Here is a 17001-nt window from a genome sequence, read left to right on the forward strand (position 1 = left end):
AAACATTGCCTTACCTTTTTAGGAATGAAGATCAAGTTTTTCCCAGTAGCCATTGACATAATGGAACTATGAGGGGGCTTTCCCAGAAGGGACACACTTGAAAAAATAATAAGGTAATTAATGTGAAAGATAGTCTAGAACAGGGATCTTCAAACTTGACAGCTTTAAGACTTGTGGACTTCAACTCCCAGAATTCAAGTCATGTTGGCTCAGGAATTCTGGGAGTTGAAGTCCACAAGTCTTAAACTTGCCAAGTCTGAAGACCCTTGGTCTAGAACATTAGAATGCAACAAGCATATGAAGCTGTTTAGACATCTTGTCAGGCTCACCCCCAAGAACAAGAGAGATGCCAGCCCAAGTTCAGTTCTTTATTTGCTCACACCAATAGACAGAATCTTGCCAGGCTATTCTCACCCCAGCAGATATTCTCTGGGAGATTCCAAGGAGTGGCAATCTTAGTTATCTGTCTTTGACCCAGTGTGGGACTGTGTTGCCGCTTGTTTTGCCCCTTTCCTGAGAATGTTCCTTCCTTCCTGGGAAACTGCCATTTCACTGCAATCCATCATACCACTTCCTCCTTTGTGGGTGCCCTCCATCTACTTCTACATCGAAAGTGAATAAAGTTTTGTGATCAGAAGCCACAAATTTATTTTTAAGTGTTATTAGTTGCCAGGGACCACTAGAATCAAATCAGTAACACTGTGACATTACAAACATAGTTTAAACAATTTCTGTGGAGGATAGTAGCTTCAAGAAATTCATGGTTTAAGATACTGTAACTCTCACTAAAGAGTTGCCACAGCTTTTTTTCCTCCCCTCCATAATCAGCAGGAAATTATTCAACCAAGGTTTACCATTTTTCCTTTGCCTTTCAGTGTGCTGTCCAGAGGACCACCAAACTGGGGCTTACAGTAGTTTTAAGTTGCCCATCCCTGGTCTACAATGATAGAGGCACTCAACAAAATCAGTTCAAGTGTATTAACTTATGTTCCGCAAAGAAGTGCAATATTTGCCCACTGTGTCATTCACTGAGGACTCCCTCATATTATAGACCTCTAGCACTAATGATGTTATCTAGTTGGGTAATGAAACATCTGCAAGAAAACTACTGAGCTCAGAGACCACCAAGGACCCCCTCAATTCAACCCCGAGTTACAAATATTCTCCTTTATTAGAGAGTAACTGCTGTATGGAAATTGTTCTAGTAGCTTTAATAGGGTGGCTAGAATATGAAAATCAAATCCAGCATTCCATATCTTAAATTTCCCCTTCTTAACTTAGGAAAAGAAACCACTATCTGAAAATATGGAGGGGGGCGGGTATTACAGATAGCTTACCTTAGCAATGGGTAGCAGAAGCACGAAAGCCACAATATGTCAGTGGTACTGAGAATGGGAGGCAGTTGTGCCAGGCAAGACAAGAACTAAATACAACAAAGCAAAAGGCATCATCAGAAGCAAAGCTGGAAATTGAGGAATCAACAAAACATCAAGGACCTCTAGAATATTAGAATTCTTTATTGACCAAGTGTGATTAGACACACAAGGAATTTGTCTCCGGTGCATAAGCTTTCAGTGTACATACAACAATAGTGATAGATCATTAAGAAGAAATGTATAGTGAAGATCTGACTATTTCTGAGGGTTTCAAAATCAACTTTTATTTATTTTCAAAAGAAAAATAATTTACCGTATATGCGTATAAGACGACCCGGCGTATAAGACGACCCCCAACATTTCCACTCAAAATATAGTTTGTTATATACTCGCCCCTCTTCCGCACGCCTTCCACTTTTGCACTTTTTTTTTTTTTGAGGCACTTTTGTGCACCGTGGAACGAGTCCCATGAAGCCGAAAGGAGCAGCCAGCCTTCTCCCAGCTCCCAAGGAAACGAGGCTCGCACCGCCCGGGCTCCGCTGAGGTATCCGGCTGGGGCTGTCAGGAGTTGTTACCGCTGGCGCGTCTCGCGGCTCCAGTCCCGCGTTGCCTCGGGAAGGGAAAGGCAAAAAGGAAGAGCCGCGGCTGCGCTTTGCAATGGCAGCAGCGGCTCCTGGTTTTGCTTTTCCCTTCCCGAGGCAACGCGGACTGGAGCCGCGGAGCCGCGCCAGCGGTAACAACTCCTGACAGCCCCAGCCGGATACCTCAGCGGAGCTCGGGCGGTGCGAGCATCGCTTCCTTGGGAGCTGGGAGAAGGCTGGCTGCTCCTTTCAGCTTCACGGGATTCGCTTCCACGGTGCGCAAAGTGCCTCAGCTGGCAGCCGCAGTGCTTCCCAATTACTATTTGCCGGCGTATAAGACGACCCGGCATATAAGACGACCCCCAATTGGAGGCGTGTTTTTCAGGGCAAAAAAGTCGTCTTATACGCCGGCAAATACGGTACTTCTTTTTAGAGGAATATTAGTAGCATACTGTATACCCCATAGTGGCAATTATAGCTCTGCTTGAACAACTCTGAATTATGCCCGTGTAAAACACTTACAGGAAAACTCAAAGAGAGATCATGAGGAATTTAGATAAGACATCTGCTTACTGGATACACACATATACCCCTTCATTGCTGTGCTTCTTTCCCCCTAAAAAGTAATTGCTAAAATCTATTACCTCCAAAGTACTCTCTACGTTTCTTTCATTTTCCTAATGTTTATTTTGGGGGGAAAAACAGGAAATAACAAATTAGATAGGATTAGAGCAATCTAATGTCTATTATTGGATTCCTGGGAGGCTACATTCTTCTGCCAATATGCTTTTTCTGCTTTGTGAAATTGTTTAGGATAGATAACTCACCTGAATGATGACCAGAGTCAGCTGACACTGCAGGAGAAAAAGGAAGCACTTCCGTATGCCATAGGTTGCATGGCGGGCCTAAAAGTGAACACATTTTTAGGATATTATTAACGTATGAGCAAACCAGCAAATCTACTACTTACATCAGAGGCTACTGTTACAATAACAGTCAATATTTTTATTAGGAAGCAATTTTTCAGAGCAAATTCTTTCCAAAAAGGTATGGAGGAAGGCAATTAATACAATAAATTAATCTACTTTTAATTAATCAAAATTAAACAAATCAAATGCAAGCCTTTCAAATGCTTTCTCAGAATTCAAAATAATTTTAAGAAATGAACCATTAAATTTCTTAACCTACTGAATTATATTCAGACACCACTTTATACTGTAAAGGGAAACATACCAGAAGTTTACCTAGATTGATTTGAAGTATACTTTTGTCTAATTTAGTCTAGAAGCTAGCAGAGGTATTAATACGTTAATATGTTATGATCATAATTAAGACGAGAGTTTGATGGATGTCACAAAGATACGTTCTACCCTCTTGAAAGAACAGTGGACTTACTTGCTCTATAAGTCTGATGATCCCAATTGTTTCTTCAGGACAAATAGACAAGGAGCAGGATAAGCTATTCAGCTGGCCAGAGAGCTGAAGAGGCGTGAGCTCATCAGAAATATGGGTCAGGTTTGTGCTGGTAGCATAACCAAAGGTCTCCCAGGAGCATCGAGAGGGATAGAGAGGATCCAGTGCTATGCTGTATAGGTAATATGACATAAGGAAGATTAATGCAACAGGGGAAAAGGCAGAAATAATGAAATAAAAAGTGATCTAAAAAAATACGATGCTGGCTGTAAGCAAACAATGAAAATTGTAGATTGTATGTTAGTGTTTAACCAAGAGGACCACTGTCATTGGCAACTAATCAGCATGTCTACATACCACTTCCAGAATCTGAGGCTACATTTTCCAGTGTAATTTCATTGAAAAATCATGTCCCAGATGTTACTGCCTTACACTTCAACTCTCCTCTATACATTTATTTATTTAGCATATCAATAATGTATTAAAGTAAGATAAAACCATAATAAACCACCATAATATGGAGCCATAGATTTGCAATAGGACAGATGTTATAATTCGATACCTAAGGATTCTAAGGGGTAGGAATTATAGACTACCTCCACGATGGTGCACCCCGGGCAACATTCTGTCTTAACAGAGTGGCAAAAAGCCTATACACATGGCAACCAAACGGGATATTGCATCCCTCACAGTTAAAAACTAGAGAGGCAACAATTAGACTTCAACAGTTCTTTTAAGAACTCACTGACAAAAGATATCATGACTTTAAGAGAAATGTAATGCCCAGCTTTCAAGACCACAAAAAGAGGATGAAGTGGCTAGGAAAGGAAAAATCAATTTAGTGCTAAACTTCAGCTCTATGCTCTTACAGTGCTGTAAGAAAAGTTAGGTTTGAGAGTTGTGGCTGCCCTCTCCTGAATCGGACCACACACAATTGTCTTCCATTATTGATTGCAAGGGAGAACATGTAACTGTACTTTCAAAGGCATGAAATGCACTCTGAGACAAAGCAAAGAAAAATGGTCATGTTTAAGACTCGGGGATGCCTGAGAAATGAAAAACAGCAGAGAAGTCATCCAAAAAGCAAAGAAATCAGGAATGAGGTCATATAGTGTATTTCTCAAAGGCAGAAGATCAAAGCCTGAAGGCTGCTACTGTCTTCTTCTTACCTGATATCACTCTGGAGGAAAAGGCAATTGTTGCGCAAGTTGGCAGAGCTACCCAGGCAGCAAGTGACTTCCCCGTACTCCTGCATGATCTTGATCATCTCACACATGGCTGGCAAGAGAAAAGGAAAAAAAGAACTTACCCCTCTAGCTTTCATTGTTTTGACTAATTTTTATTTTTATATAGGTAAAAGACAAATACTGAAATGTTATAAAGAAAAGGAAAAAAAATAGAAAAGAAAAAGTATAGAAAAGAATAGCGTTAAAGAAAGAAAGAAAGAAAAATAGCTACAGATGAGACTTCCACCCTTCTTTACAAAGGTTGCAAACACTCATTATCCTCCTCCCTCACCTTACAATAATCCCTCCCGCCACTTATTCGATTTTTTTCAGTTGTCAAATCTAGAAATCACCATTTCATTTTTGAACATTTCTAGTAAAAAATTGTTAAAAATTTTCCCATCTTTTAAAGAAATACCATGTTTCTCATATAATAAGGCCGGGTCTTTTTTTTTTTTTTTTTTTTGAGCCCCGAAAAAATGGCTAGGCCATCTTTTCAGGGGTGACTTAATTTTTCCCCCCCCTTGCATCTTCGTGGGGGCGGGCGGCGATGGTTTGGATGTTGACCTCGGCGTTGGTGGGGCACTTCGTATTGGGGTCAACGCAGGCATCACCATATCCGGGTATGCAACAAAAGTACTTCCTAAGGGCAAGCCCCCCCACCATTCCCCCCCATTTCGCATGTTTTAATATAGGCCTTAATTTGGGGGAAGGGGCTTAATTTCATTTCATGCCTATAAAACATGCTGGGACTTCCTATTGGGGGAGGACGTATTGTTGGAGAAACAGGGTACATATTGTCCTGTCTCTGAGAGAGTTCTGTTTTGTTAACAATGCCAGCTCTACCACCTTCACTATCCATCCCTTCATTGGGGGTATTTCAGTATTTCTCCCTCTTTGGGCATATAATAATCTTCCTGCAGTTACCATATATAAAACCAGTCTTCCATAAGTCTTTCCTAAACGACTATCCATACATTCCAATAAAGAGAGTTCTTGTTTCATTGGCACCCTTTAACTTTTCATAGGGCCTTTCAATCTGAGCAACAAAGAATCCAGCCAGCCTGACCCTCACTTACTTTCTGGGGTGGAATCTGTAAACAGAGGAACGAGCAAAGGCACGTTGTCAATGTTCTGCAGGTGGGGTCTCACCTGGTGGATTCCCCGGGGTAGTTTGGCCTAAAATAAACAAAGCAAACAAGCAAAAGAAAGGTAACTTATTAAGATCCATAGTCCTATAGTCAGATGCTCTGCAGATATATATAAGAAAGCCACTGTCTGCTCTTATCAATCAAGATGTCCCAAATTCAGTGCAATATAATCCAGTCCTAATATCCAGTAATCTAGGAACTATAAACCAGATCAAGTTGGTATCTCTTGCAAAAAGACTCAAGTGATGCCACTTACATTTCCTTCCTTCCTTTCTTCCTTCCTTTTCCACTTTTATTATTTTTAATAAATAACTCAAGGTGGTGAACATATCCAATATTCCATCCTCTTCCTATTTTCCCCATAATAATAATCCTGTGAGATGAGTTGGGCTGAGAGTGTATGACCAGCTTTTATGGCGAAGGTGGAACTAGAACTCAGAGTTTCAGTTTCTAGCCTGGTGCTTTAACAACTAGACGAACTTGGATCTTAATAAATATTTGGCTCATTAATGAGGTTCTTTGCTAATAAAGTATTTAATGAATGAAGTTCTTTGCTAAGAAAATATTTTCTTTATGTAAATTAACAGTTCTAGATTCATTTTTCCTAGATTCTGGTCTTGTCAACCCTTTGAGGTAATCCAGACAGGAAACCAAATACTAATGCTCCTAATACTTACCATAACCATAAGATTATAGTAAAAGACTCTTGCAAGTCTGAAAGAATTTATCTCCTTCCTTGCCTTTACTTTCCATAGAACTAGGAAGGGCCCCTTCTGAGATGCTTAATCAACCCCCAGTCATGAAGACTTCACAAAAAATAACTATAATGAAAATTTACTGTAGATATATTCACGTGTATATGTGAATAATTAAAGTTAATTTTCAAGACTGAGATAGCTAATTATTTTTCTCTAAGCCAGTGAAATAATTTTTACTCTCCTTTTTCAAGACATAATTTTCAGAAGGGGGAAAAAAACCCTCCTTTGCTGCAATGTCTGGAAATCCTCCAAGAGTTGATGTACAGTGATGCTGCACTGTAATTTCTAATGTGACAAAAAGCAATATGAGATATCATTAACTATATTGTTAAATACAGAAAGAGCTGCTGTATTAACTTCACTGAATTAAATTTAATTAAGTCAATCAAATGTAGCTTTTTGTCTTTGCCCCGCCTACTTTCTCTTGACTCTACATTCAGAGTTCTTAGTGCCAAAAAAGTTGCACAGCTACATTCTGCAGCCAGTTGGCATCACTTCCTCGTGTCAGATTATTATATCTTTTGAACTTCACTGGTACACATGGGTTTCTGCTATTTGGACAGTCTATAAAAGGTGTCATAATGAACTCTAATCTCCCATTACATATGCTAATACATCCATGGGAATTTGAGGAAGCAAACTGTTAGATTAGGTAACGTGTACCATATATATATTGCTTTAAGTCACGCTAAATTAAGCAGAGCTTTCTTCTCGATACCTTCCCACCTTCCTCCCTACTTATTAAGCATACAATTATGCAAAGCATCCAAAGCTGCAACAATTGCTGAGAATCTATTCTGGACAGGAAGGACATGTCAACTGTACCCTGTTACAGTCCTCCAGGAAACTGGGGATATCACTGTCTGTTGGCTGGAAGCTAATAAGATCTGAGTGACCTTCCTCCTCCATCAATAGAATCCCCTCCGCATCTTCTCGGGAGACTGAGGAGGACAGAGAAGACAACAACATGAAAACAGAAGACTGCTATAGCAGCTTTTCATGAATCTCTAATGCCGGGCACTCCCTCCCCAACATTTCCCCCACAAGGCACTGTGACGGCCCAGAAGTGCAAATGCTGATTTTCTGTGTTACATCAGCTGACAAATCCCACTCAACATTCCTAAAATAAAAGATGTCTTAAACAACTCATCTTAGTCAGTGTCAAAAGCATGATCTCATACTCAGCCAAGTTTTAACTACATCTAATGCCTACTAAGGGAGTGTATCAAGTAGAGAAGCTTAAAAGTACTGATGCTTCCAGGTGGATGGTTGATAATACTCTGTGGTGAAAAGACAGGTAGCCGTACAGGGAATGTTTGCTTTATATCTGCATTTTGGATGGGGTCCATGGATTGGGCGAGAGATGGCAAGTTTGGGAGAAGTGCTGGTTCCACAAGGGGGGAAGTAGCAGGCAATAATATCTCAGTGACAATGGGCAAAGGAAGATATAGTAGAAGACAGAGGGCAGATTACTCTTGGGAAGGCAAGAGTCTGGATGGAGAACAACAGACTTCAACTGAATTCTGGCAGGAGTGGCTTTGCGGTCTGGGGCCCTTTGGTTCTAGGATTACATGGTCTTTGGTACTAGGACCAATAGACACTATGCAGGATCTGGGACTCTTCAAGTTGTGTCTAGGAGAACCTTTGCCCAGCTTTGTACTGGGCTCCAGTTGTACCTGTTCCTGGATCAAGGGGCCTATTCATGGTCACTCATGCTCTGGTCACTTCCCAATCGGACTATTGCAATATGCTTTGCATGGGGCCGCCTTGAAAAATTATCCAAAAACTTCAGCTGGTGCAAAAGGTGTGAGCAGTTGTGCGTGTTTCTGTTCCAGGGCACATTACACCTCTGCTGCATGAGCTGCATTGTTACTGGTTTGTTTCTGGATCCAATTCAAGCTGCTGATGTTGACTTTTAAAGCCCCACCGTTGCATAGGACCAGGTCATCTGAGGGACTGCCTTTTTCCCGATTTCATAGACTTGTCCCACTGGATCCAACAGATTGGGTATGTTCCAGGTTCCATCATCTAAGGAGCTACATTTGGCTACTCTAGGCGGCAGGTTTTTTTCTGCTGTGGTACCCATGTAGTGGAATATTAACTCAGATAACTGAGATCCAACATACATTGAAGAGCAAATCTGAGAAAATGTTGGCCACAGTCCTTAATAAAGTTTATACTGTGGCAATAAGAGCAGAAAGACACAACTGTATTTCTGCACTTATTGTATCCATGGATTGCCATCTAGTGGTCCTGTTTAAGATGACTTGGTCCCTCCTAGGGATGGATGGGTCAAAAGAAGGACCACTGTGAGAACTTTAAAAGAACTTGTCAGATAAAAGTGCCATATTCACTCTGAGCTGAATTCCAGGCGATGCTAAGTTGACAGAAGCATGATCTGGTGTGGTTATCTGGAAACAGTTTGAGCCTTTTGGTCCCAAGGGAGGGAATCGGATTCTCAAAGCTGAGATTGTAGTGACTTACTCACGGATTCATGTCCCTCCCTGTTAGTCAAGGCCTCCCCAAGAGATAACTGTGGCTAGGTCCAAGCTGTGAATGCAACTTTGTTTGAGGGGCCATTCTGTCTGTGCTTAAGAAGGAGATGCCCCCCCCACCCCCGACTCCTCAAGAAACCCTCACTGGATCCAACAGTTCTGCTCAATTTTTGATCTGTCTCTAACTTTCCGTCTTGGGAAAGGTTGTTGAGAAAGTATTTGAGCTGCAGCTTCAGAGGTCTCTGGAAGAAACTGATTACCTGGATCTCTTGTAGTCAGCTTTCAGATCTTGGCACAATCCTATAACTGTATTGACTATGCTTACGGATGACATCTAACAGGATCAGAATGTGGGTAGGATGGTGGGGGTGAAGATGCTTTCTAGATCCAAAGATTTTCCATCTTTGGTTCTGAATGAATTGTGCTGCCTTAGACAAGTGTGCAGTTTGAGGGCATGCTTACACTCATGATTTCTGTTTGAAGATATGAGTCAGCCATGACTCAAATCCAATTTACGTATCATTCCAGGATCTGGAAGCCCTGGAAGTCACACATGTCTATTCAATTTTTTCCCTTGATTAATGCAACATGCTCTACACAGAGCTATCTTTGGACCTTTAGAAGCTGCAGCTAATTCAGAATGCAGCAGGGGAGGTTAATTATGAATGCGCCTTTGGCAACCACTGTAAAACATCTGGGAAATTCCCATTCCCAATGTTACTAAAGTTAGGGTTTTAGGGTTAGGGTTGGGTTAGATCTCTTTGGTGTCCTAGTCAAGAACTGATCTCAGGAATAGATTCTTAGAGGTTCTCCAAGGAAAGGGACAGTTATAGCTTTTTGTTCAGACTACTTCTTGGACCACATAAAAGACATGTGAAACTCCCATTGCCAATTAAAGGAAACTAGGGTTAGTCTTAGGGTTAGCTCTCCTTGTTGTCAGGGCCAAAAACTCAGTATAACTCACCACAGTATGACCATGACATTACGACTTTGTGAGTTGCATTGGTTATCAGTCGTCTTCCAGATAGAATTCAAGGTTATTGTCCCAAAAGGGCTTTTCCAAAAGACAACTAGACTTTCTTGGTGTTTTTTTTCTTTGAAAATATTTCGCTTCTCACTCAAGAAGCTTCTTCAGTTCTTCTTGCCTTTTGGAAAAGCACCTTTGGGACAATCATAATCTGGATGATTGAGGATCTCATAGACAATTCACGGTTATTACTTTTAAATTTCTTTAAGGCTCACATAGATGATTAAACATCCTCTAATCCACTTGACTGGCTTTTCAGTCCTTAGATACTTGTACAGGACTGAGGAATTAAGAAAGGTAAAGTGGGCTGTCCCATACAACAACATTCGGTCCTGCTTCGGCAAGAAAAGCACATTAGAAATTCCTTCAACAAAGCCAACCCCTTTGTTGCAGCCAATGTTCTGCTCACCTTCTGCAAATCCTGCCAAGCTATTTTTGCTCACCTTGAGGAAGGTCCTCGTGCAAGGAGCCTGCATGACTAGGGCTGGAGGGAGGGATTTCAGAACCAGGCACATCTCCATTGGGAGTTAGAGATATATGGCAATTCCAGCCAGTCTCAAGACCCATCTTCTCAGCAAACACCTGTACAAATGTATTTATTCATTAAATTTATATGCTGTCCAAAAATGGAAGGCAGGAGAGGACATGAAATAAAAGCAGTGATTTAGGCTTACAATTCAGATTCAATTTCAAGATCACATATTACAAGATATTCAAGTGTTTATTTTGATCAAAACCTTTCTGGTTATTTTGATTAAAGAGTCATCAATGGTACATTAAAAATTATGTATGTTCTAAAAATGTATACACATTTCCAAATGTTGTTTGCCTTTAGTAGCAGGAGAACTATAACAAGTATATTCCCATTTTGGACACACAAGCCTATCTAGATTTACTATGTCGAATTTACTATTACAGTAATATATATTGAAATAAAACTAACGGGCATTTAATGAGATTCTTCCTTAATATACATCTTCCAATAACAAAAACGTACTTTGGGAAAAATTTATCATGATCACAAACTGAAGAACATTCCATTACTAAAGTATCAACTGTGGTATTTTGTAGGAAAGAGAAGAGGGAGGAGAAAGTATTGCAAATTAAAGGGATTAGCTAAAATACAATAAACATATCAAAAGAAGAAACCGTTAACATTAGTTCAGAATTAGTCCCAGGATGAACAGGACCACTGTGTCCTCGACATGGCTGCCACAGGAACAAGTCATGCTAAAAAATGATGTAAAAAGCCAAGGAATAGCTTACCTTACTCTTCAGCTCATCTTCCAGGGAGAAATAAACAAAACGAATGCAAGCATTGACTAGTCCTTCAATGAGGCGGACGACATCCGATCGGGCCTGATACTGGGAGGAGACCATGCCCATGAAGATCTGGCCACTCAAAGCCTGCATACAGTCCTCCTTCTCCATCACTTCCCCGATCCCTTCTTTGGGCATGCGAACAAGAGCAAATGCAGAGGCAGATACGCCATGGAGACATAGGTAGCCAAGGTGGAATGCAGAGATAGGGACCAATATCCATCAGAGGAAATGCAGGACACCCATTTAAAGGAAGGAAATATGGCCAAAAAAGCCCAGCGCAACACATACATATATGCAGTGAAAGAGGGAAAGAGAAAGGAAGAAAAAAAATATGCTCATCAGTTATAAAAAGTCAGTGACAGGAAAGGTATGTGCAAAGCTATCAAGAGAACACCCAAATCCCAGAACATTTTAAAAAGCTAGTGGGAAGGTTTGGATGATTAATGTCTTCTTAGCAAACATCCACATCAGCAGGAAGTAAGGAAACTGACTTGGAAGAGACCACTGTTATTCCACTTCTCATGCCTTGTGCTAACTGGGATGTTTAAATTTGTTCTTTACAATCAGCTAAAAGAAGATCCTTGAGGAACTTGCCAAGCTACAGCAGCAAGACTCATGCTGGATCAAATTAATCCTTTTTCCGATGACAGGGCAAGCTTGTCCAAACAACAATTTTATTTTTCCCTCTCAGCACTTTTTCTTTATATATATATATATATATTTCTTAATCTGCATTAGCCTTTATCTTTATTTTTTTTAACTTGAATAAAAATATTATTAAAAAAGCAAATATCAAGAATTTAGGTAAGCAGAATTCTTTCACAATTGCCAGATCAGATGGTGACCAGGAAAGGACCTTGAACCAGGAAAATGAATCCAAGTGTAATGAGATCGTTGTGTAATTACAGTGCCTTCTATAAGAAATAAACTTTATTTAAACAGAGAATTCTCAATGAGACAATATCTTTTGGAGCACAAGTAATTTTGCATTTACCATAACAGCACCTTGACTGGCATTTTGTAGAATAACATCGTAATTGAAGGTGAAAATCATCTGACCCTGTCTGTATTTTTACATTTTATTATCTCCCCCCCCTCTGCCCCAATACTATTTTCCTCCCTGAAACATATTTTAAAAGCTATGGTGAGCCTAGATCAGCTTCTGTTTCTCCGGCAAATCTCAACTACGGGGGCGAAGCACGTACCATCTGAGCTCCAGCTATTTCGGCGGCTGCTCTGCTTGATAGGTATGGTTCCTGGAAGATCACAAGGGGTGAAGATGGCATTTTGCCCAGGGACCTGCACCAGTTCTATGCATTTGCCGTTCAGGAGGGAAGACAAGGCACAGTGCATGGGCTTGTAGGAGAAGGCAGAACAATAACCCGAAAGGCAGGCACGCTGGTAGAAATCCAGCACTTTCTTCCTGAGAAAACAGAAGACAAAAACCATTAGAAACAACGTCACCAATTTTACTGTTGTTGTTGTTATTGTTGTTGTTGGTTGTTGCATAAGAAACCTTTGTGTTTATATAAGCAATGGCTGAAATATTGAATTTCCTTGAAAAGAAATATTACTTCAGACTCATCCTTTCAATAATTCTGGAGAGGTCAGGGAGATTAAAACAGCCTAGCGAGGAATGAAAATACAGGGAGGCTGTCAGGCTGCTGGAAGGGCGAATAAAAAAAACGGGAGGTGGGAGAGTGGTAAAAATTGGAATGGAACATTCTGGGAGAAGTTGCAGTAACTGATGAGATTTGCTCTAGTGATCAAGGTGCTGGCTTAGAAACCAGGAGCTGGTGAGTTCTAGTCCCACTTTAGGCATAAAAGCCAACTAGGTGATTGTGGACCAGTCATCAGCCATCTCACTGTTTTGAAGAAAACAGGAGGAGGAAGGACTATTAGGTATGTCTGCAGAGAGGAAGAGAGTGAGGGAGAAAGAAAGAAAGAAAGAAAGAAAGAAAGAAAGAAAGAGAGAGAGAGAGAGAGAGAGAGAGAGAGAGAGAGAGAGAGAGAGAGATGGAATAAAAGTATAATAATGATGATTATGAGCACTGTTATCATTACCATGCATTTTTTGTTGTTGCTGCTGGCCTTCTACCTTGTATATCGTATTTGCCGGCGTATAAGACGACTTTTTGCCCGAAAAACATGCCTCCAAGTGGGGTCGCCTTATACGCCGGTATATCCACTGCCGGCTTTCGGATGCTTGTTGACGCAGCGAAGGCGCCTCTGGCTTCCCGGATCCCTGCGTCGCTTCCGCTTCATCCCGCCGCCTCGCTCCGCCCGAGGCTGCAGCCTTCCTGCTCTTCCCACAGCCCCTGGCACTCCGCCCTGCCGCTGCAGCCCCGGGATTTCTGGAGGGCGTTTCTGGTGGTGGTGGGGGTCGCCTTATACGCCGGGTCGTCTTATACGCCGGCAAATACGGTATATATAGCCATTTGGTTTTTAAAGATGCAGCCTGAAATACTAGAAAAGGCTGTAAAATCAACTTGGTTCCAGACAAACAGGTCACAGTAAGGGAGGCTTGACAAGCCAATTCATCCTGTACTGATGAGTATGGACTGACAAGCTGCAAAAAATGCAGAGCCAGGCAGCATATAAAATTCAGAGCCATCAGAGGCAGCCCTCTCCCCTCCTAACATTAGGGCTACTCTTTATTATTCATAACCAGTCATAGTTCTACAATACTGCCAATATGTTTTTGATAAAATATAGGTATATGTTTTTGTTTCCCCTTTGGAACATTCTTCCACTACCACCACCCCCAGAGGCGAGGTGCGCCCACCACTCTTCTCACTTTTCAAAAATGTCTAAAGACCAGGCTCTGCCATCTTGCCTGGAGCTCACAGAGGAGATGCAGCTGTGGGGCTGGTTAGCGCCCCAAAAGCCCTCCTCCTACCTTTGAATGAATGTTTTAATATAGCAATAGCATTTAAGTTTATATATTGCCCCATAGCGCTTTACAGAACTCTCTGGGCAGTTTCCAATGTTGAAGCATTATTTGCACATTGCCCCCAACCACCTGGGTCCTCATTTTACTGACCTTGGAAGGATGGAAGTCTGAGTCAACCCTGATCCCGGGCAGGATTGAACGCCAGGCTTTGGGCAGAGCTTGGAGAACTATCTTTGCTTCTATTTTATATTCAGTTTTTATTTCTTAACATTTTTTTTGTACACCATCCAGAGTTCCTCTGTGAGGGAGATGGCTTCTAAATAAATGTATTTTCCTCAGTAAAGAAATTGAGCTCTGCAAACAGGTCCCAACTGAGTCACCATGAGCACAGAGTGAGGGGAAAATCCCTGATACAAAACATTCATCCCGAAAAGCCGCTGCTCCAGCAATCTGTATTACAAAGCCAATGCCCCTTAAGAGGAAGCCTAAAGAGGCCAGAAGAGCAGTCTGTCTACCTGTCAGAACCAGAAAGTGGGTAGATATCCGAGCCATCCCAGAAATCTGTGCAGGCCTCCAGGATGATGTCAGCAGTCCCATGGGAAAGCATCTGCTCCGTGCCTAGGACAGAAAATTGGGCCTAAATAGCAAGCCTGAAGATGGCTTGCTGGCAGGCTCATTTATTTTACAGCTTCCACATCATCCACAAGCATCTTCTTCCACTGACAAAAGAACAAAATGGTGATGACTGAACAGAGCAGGCCCTAAAAATAACCCAGTGCCTGTCATCAAATTATCACAGGAGATCACAGCCTGTCAGGAGCCACAGCAGGACAACCCCAGCTTTTCTATTTCGTTTTCTTATGCCAATTAGAGTTATATTAGTGCAATTGACAAAGTACCTATCATTTTTCCACACTCAGAGACTTATGCAAGGTCTACAATAAAATAAGGAGCATTTCTTTGAGGCAAAATCTCTAACCTGTTCAGTGCCATTTATATAGGACGCCTATATGGCAAATAATGGCTGTCCCCAGGGACTGACTGTCATCCTTTACCTGTCCTATCTCTTCCCAACATTGGGTCTCAAAGCAGGGCAAAGCTTTCTATTAGAAATATATACATATACCTGAATAATAGATAAGTATATAGAACTGTAACAGTTATTGTTAGAATGATTTGTCACACTATGCTTTTTGTTTTGTTGCATTTTACTTTTTTGTTAAAGCGCTTTTCTATTCATTAAAAAGCAATAAATATGAATAAAGAAACAAGGCAAAGATATCCTCATTTCTGAACACATTGGTGTGTCGAAAAGGAATTTCTTTTGCTTCTGTGTAAGGGAGATTCGTTTTAATTGGAAATCCTATTGTTCCCTGCCTTCCTTCAGAAACCAACCATTCCCAGCATCGGCCCTTTGAATGCAACCAGACTACAGTACTTAGCCAACACAGCTCTGCTGGCAGGAAATTCTGGATTTGCTGTCCTAATACAGCAGCACTGTGCCAAGAAGTTAAGGAACTATATCTTGGTAATCCTGGAGGGTAATCAAAATGCACTGTTTCTAATACAGTTCTTAAGTCCAACTAGATTTTAAGCATTATTTCAATGCTTAAAATCTAGTTGGACTTAAGAACTGTAATTGTAATAAAAATCAATTCTGCTTTCTAAACCTATTTACCTTTTTACAGAGCCTACATACCTTCAGGGCAAGTGTGGAATATATACTCAATTCTTTAAAACAAAAGACAAAGGGAACTAACAGAGAATAAACTGAAGTGAGACACTTGGAAAAATCCTAATATTCTAGTTTCGGCTGGAAGTATACACAAGGCCCCAAACGTCCATCTTACAAGCCTCAGTCAAGAAAGTTAGTTAATTTTGGAAAACCTTTTGTGATGTCAGTGGAATAGCAACGTTTCTTCCTCCTGGCACTTTATTATAGATTCAAGTGCACACCTCAAATCTTTGAGTTAGCTATGGGGGCTGCCTGTTAAATTGAAATCCCAGAGGCTGAACACAGCAGTTTCACAATCTTACTGGTTGTGGTGTCTCTCACGAAAAGGCTGATCATGTGACTCAAAGGCGGCCTCCTCTTGGTGATGAAGGAGAGCTTCCCAAGCATCACTTCTTTCACCATCTCATCGGAAGGCAGGCGGTAAAGGGCCATGTAGTTCTCCTGATTGAAAAGCTCTTTGGCACCAGGTGTAAACCCTAAGGAAGGAAAAGCATCAATAGAAAAGGAGAACGCCACAAGGAAAGATTGCCCAGATCACACAAAATAAGCAGCAGCTCTTCTCATTCACGCACTGTTCCCTTCTGGCCAGCACCATCCTCTGGATAGCACCTCCTGATGAATAACTTCACCATCTTGTTTCCTGCCTATTTGGCACTCCACAATGAAACATCAGGTGTCAAAACAGATACACCACCAGGTGAAATTGCCCTTAAAATCAGAATGATTCTGTGGGTGACTGACCTTACCCTAGAGACCTACAGTTAACTAAATTTGCAGCATTATAAAAGTCTTTCTTAAAATGTGGTAACTATACAAACGATAGTAGTTTATGATTGTCAGGCATGGACAAGGTGTATTATTACACGGTTCTGGTATGGGTGGATGTTGAAGGCTTAAACCAATTAGGGGAAACAGAAAAGTTTATAGGAGGACCTAATCCTGTTTTGTACGGCCATTTTGGGTATCTTTTGATTAAAAGAAAGAAGTTAGAAATCAGACAGTTTACCTCTGAATTTCAGCAAT

The 17001-nt window shown here is 41.2% G+C and overlaps 1 protein-coding gene across 3 annotated transcripts in view; it reads right to left on the reverse strand.

The window, feature by feature from the left end:
• TMEM94 (transmembrane protein 94) overlaps positions 1-17001 on the reverse strand; it is a 75029-nt gene that overhangs the window by 7547 nt on the left and 50481 nt on the right. For 2 of the 3 annotated variants that reach the window (XM_026667432.2, XM_026667430.2), the window contains 12 exons: positions 16281-16454; positions 14759-14861; positions 12556-12773; positions 11294-11475; positions 10471-10609; positions 7331-7446; positions 5676-5775; positions 4540-4648; positions 3353-3542; positions 2785-2862; positions 1338-1423; positions 15-96 (listed from right to left, as the gene is read on the reverse strand). In XM_026667432.2, coding sequence (XP_026523217.1) covers positions 15-96; positions 1338-1423; positions 2785-2862; positions 3353-3542; positions 4540-4648; positions 5676-5775; positions 7331-7446; positions 10471-10609; positions 11294-11475; positions 12556-12773; positions 14759-14861; positions 16281-16454 — 1577 coding nt within the window. The remainder of the gene's footprint in view (positions 1-14; positions 97-1337; positions 1424-2784; positions 2863-3352; positions 3543-4539; positions 4649-5675; positions 5776-7330; positions 7447-10470; positions 10610-11293; positions 11476-12555; positions 12774-14758; positions 14862-16280; positions 16455-17001) is intronic. The other variant, XM_026667431.2, reaches the window with a different exon arrangement.

The sequence above is a fragment of the Notechis scutatus genome, chromosome 2 (assembly GCF_049901735.1).
Source record: "Notechis scutatus isolate UNSWTSFEM ecotype Mainland chromosome 2, rNotScu1.2, whole genome shotgun sequence".
Classification (NCBI taxonomy): Eukaryota; Metazoa; Chordata; class Lepidosauria; order Squamata; family Elapidae; genus Notechis; species Notechis scutatus.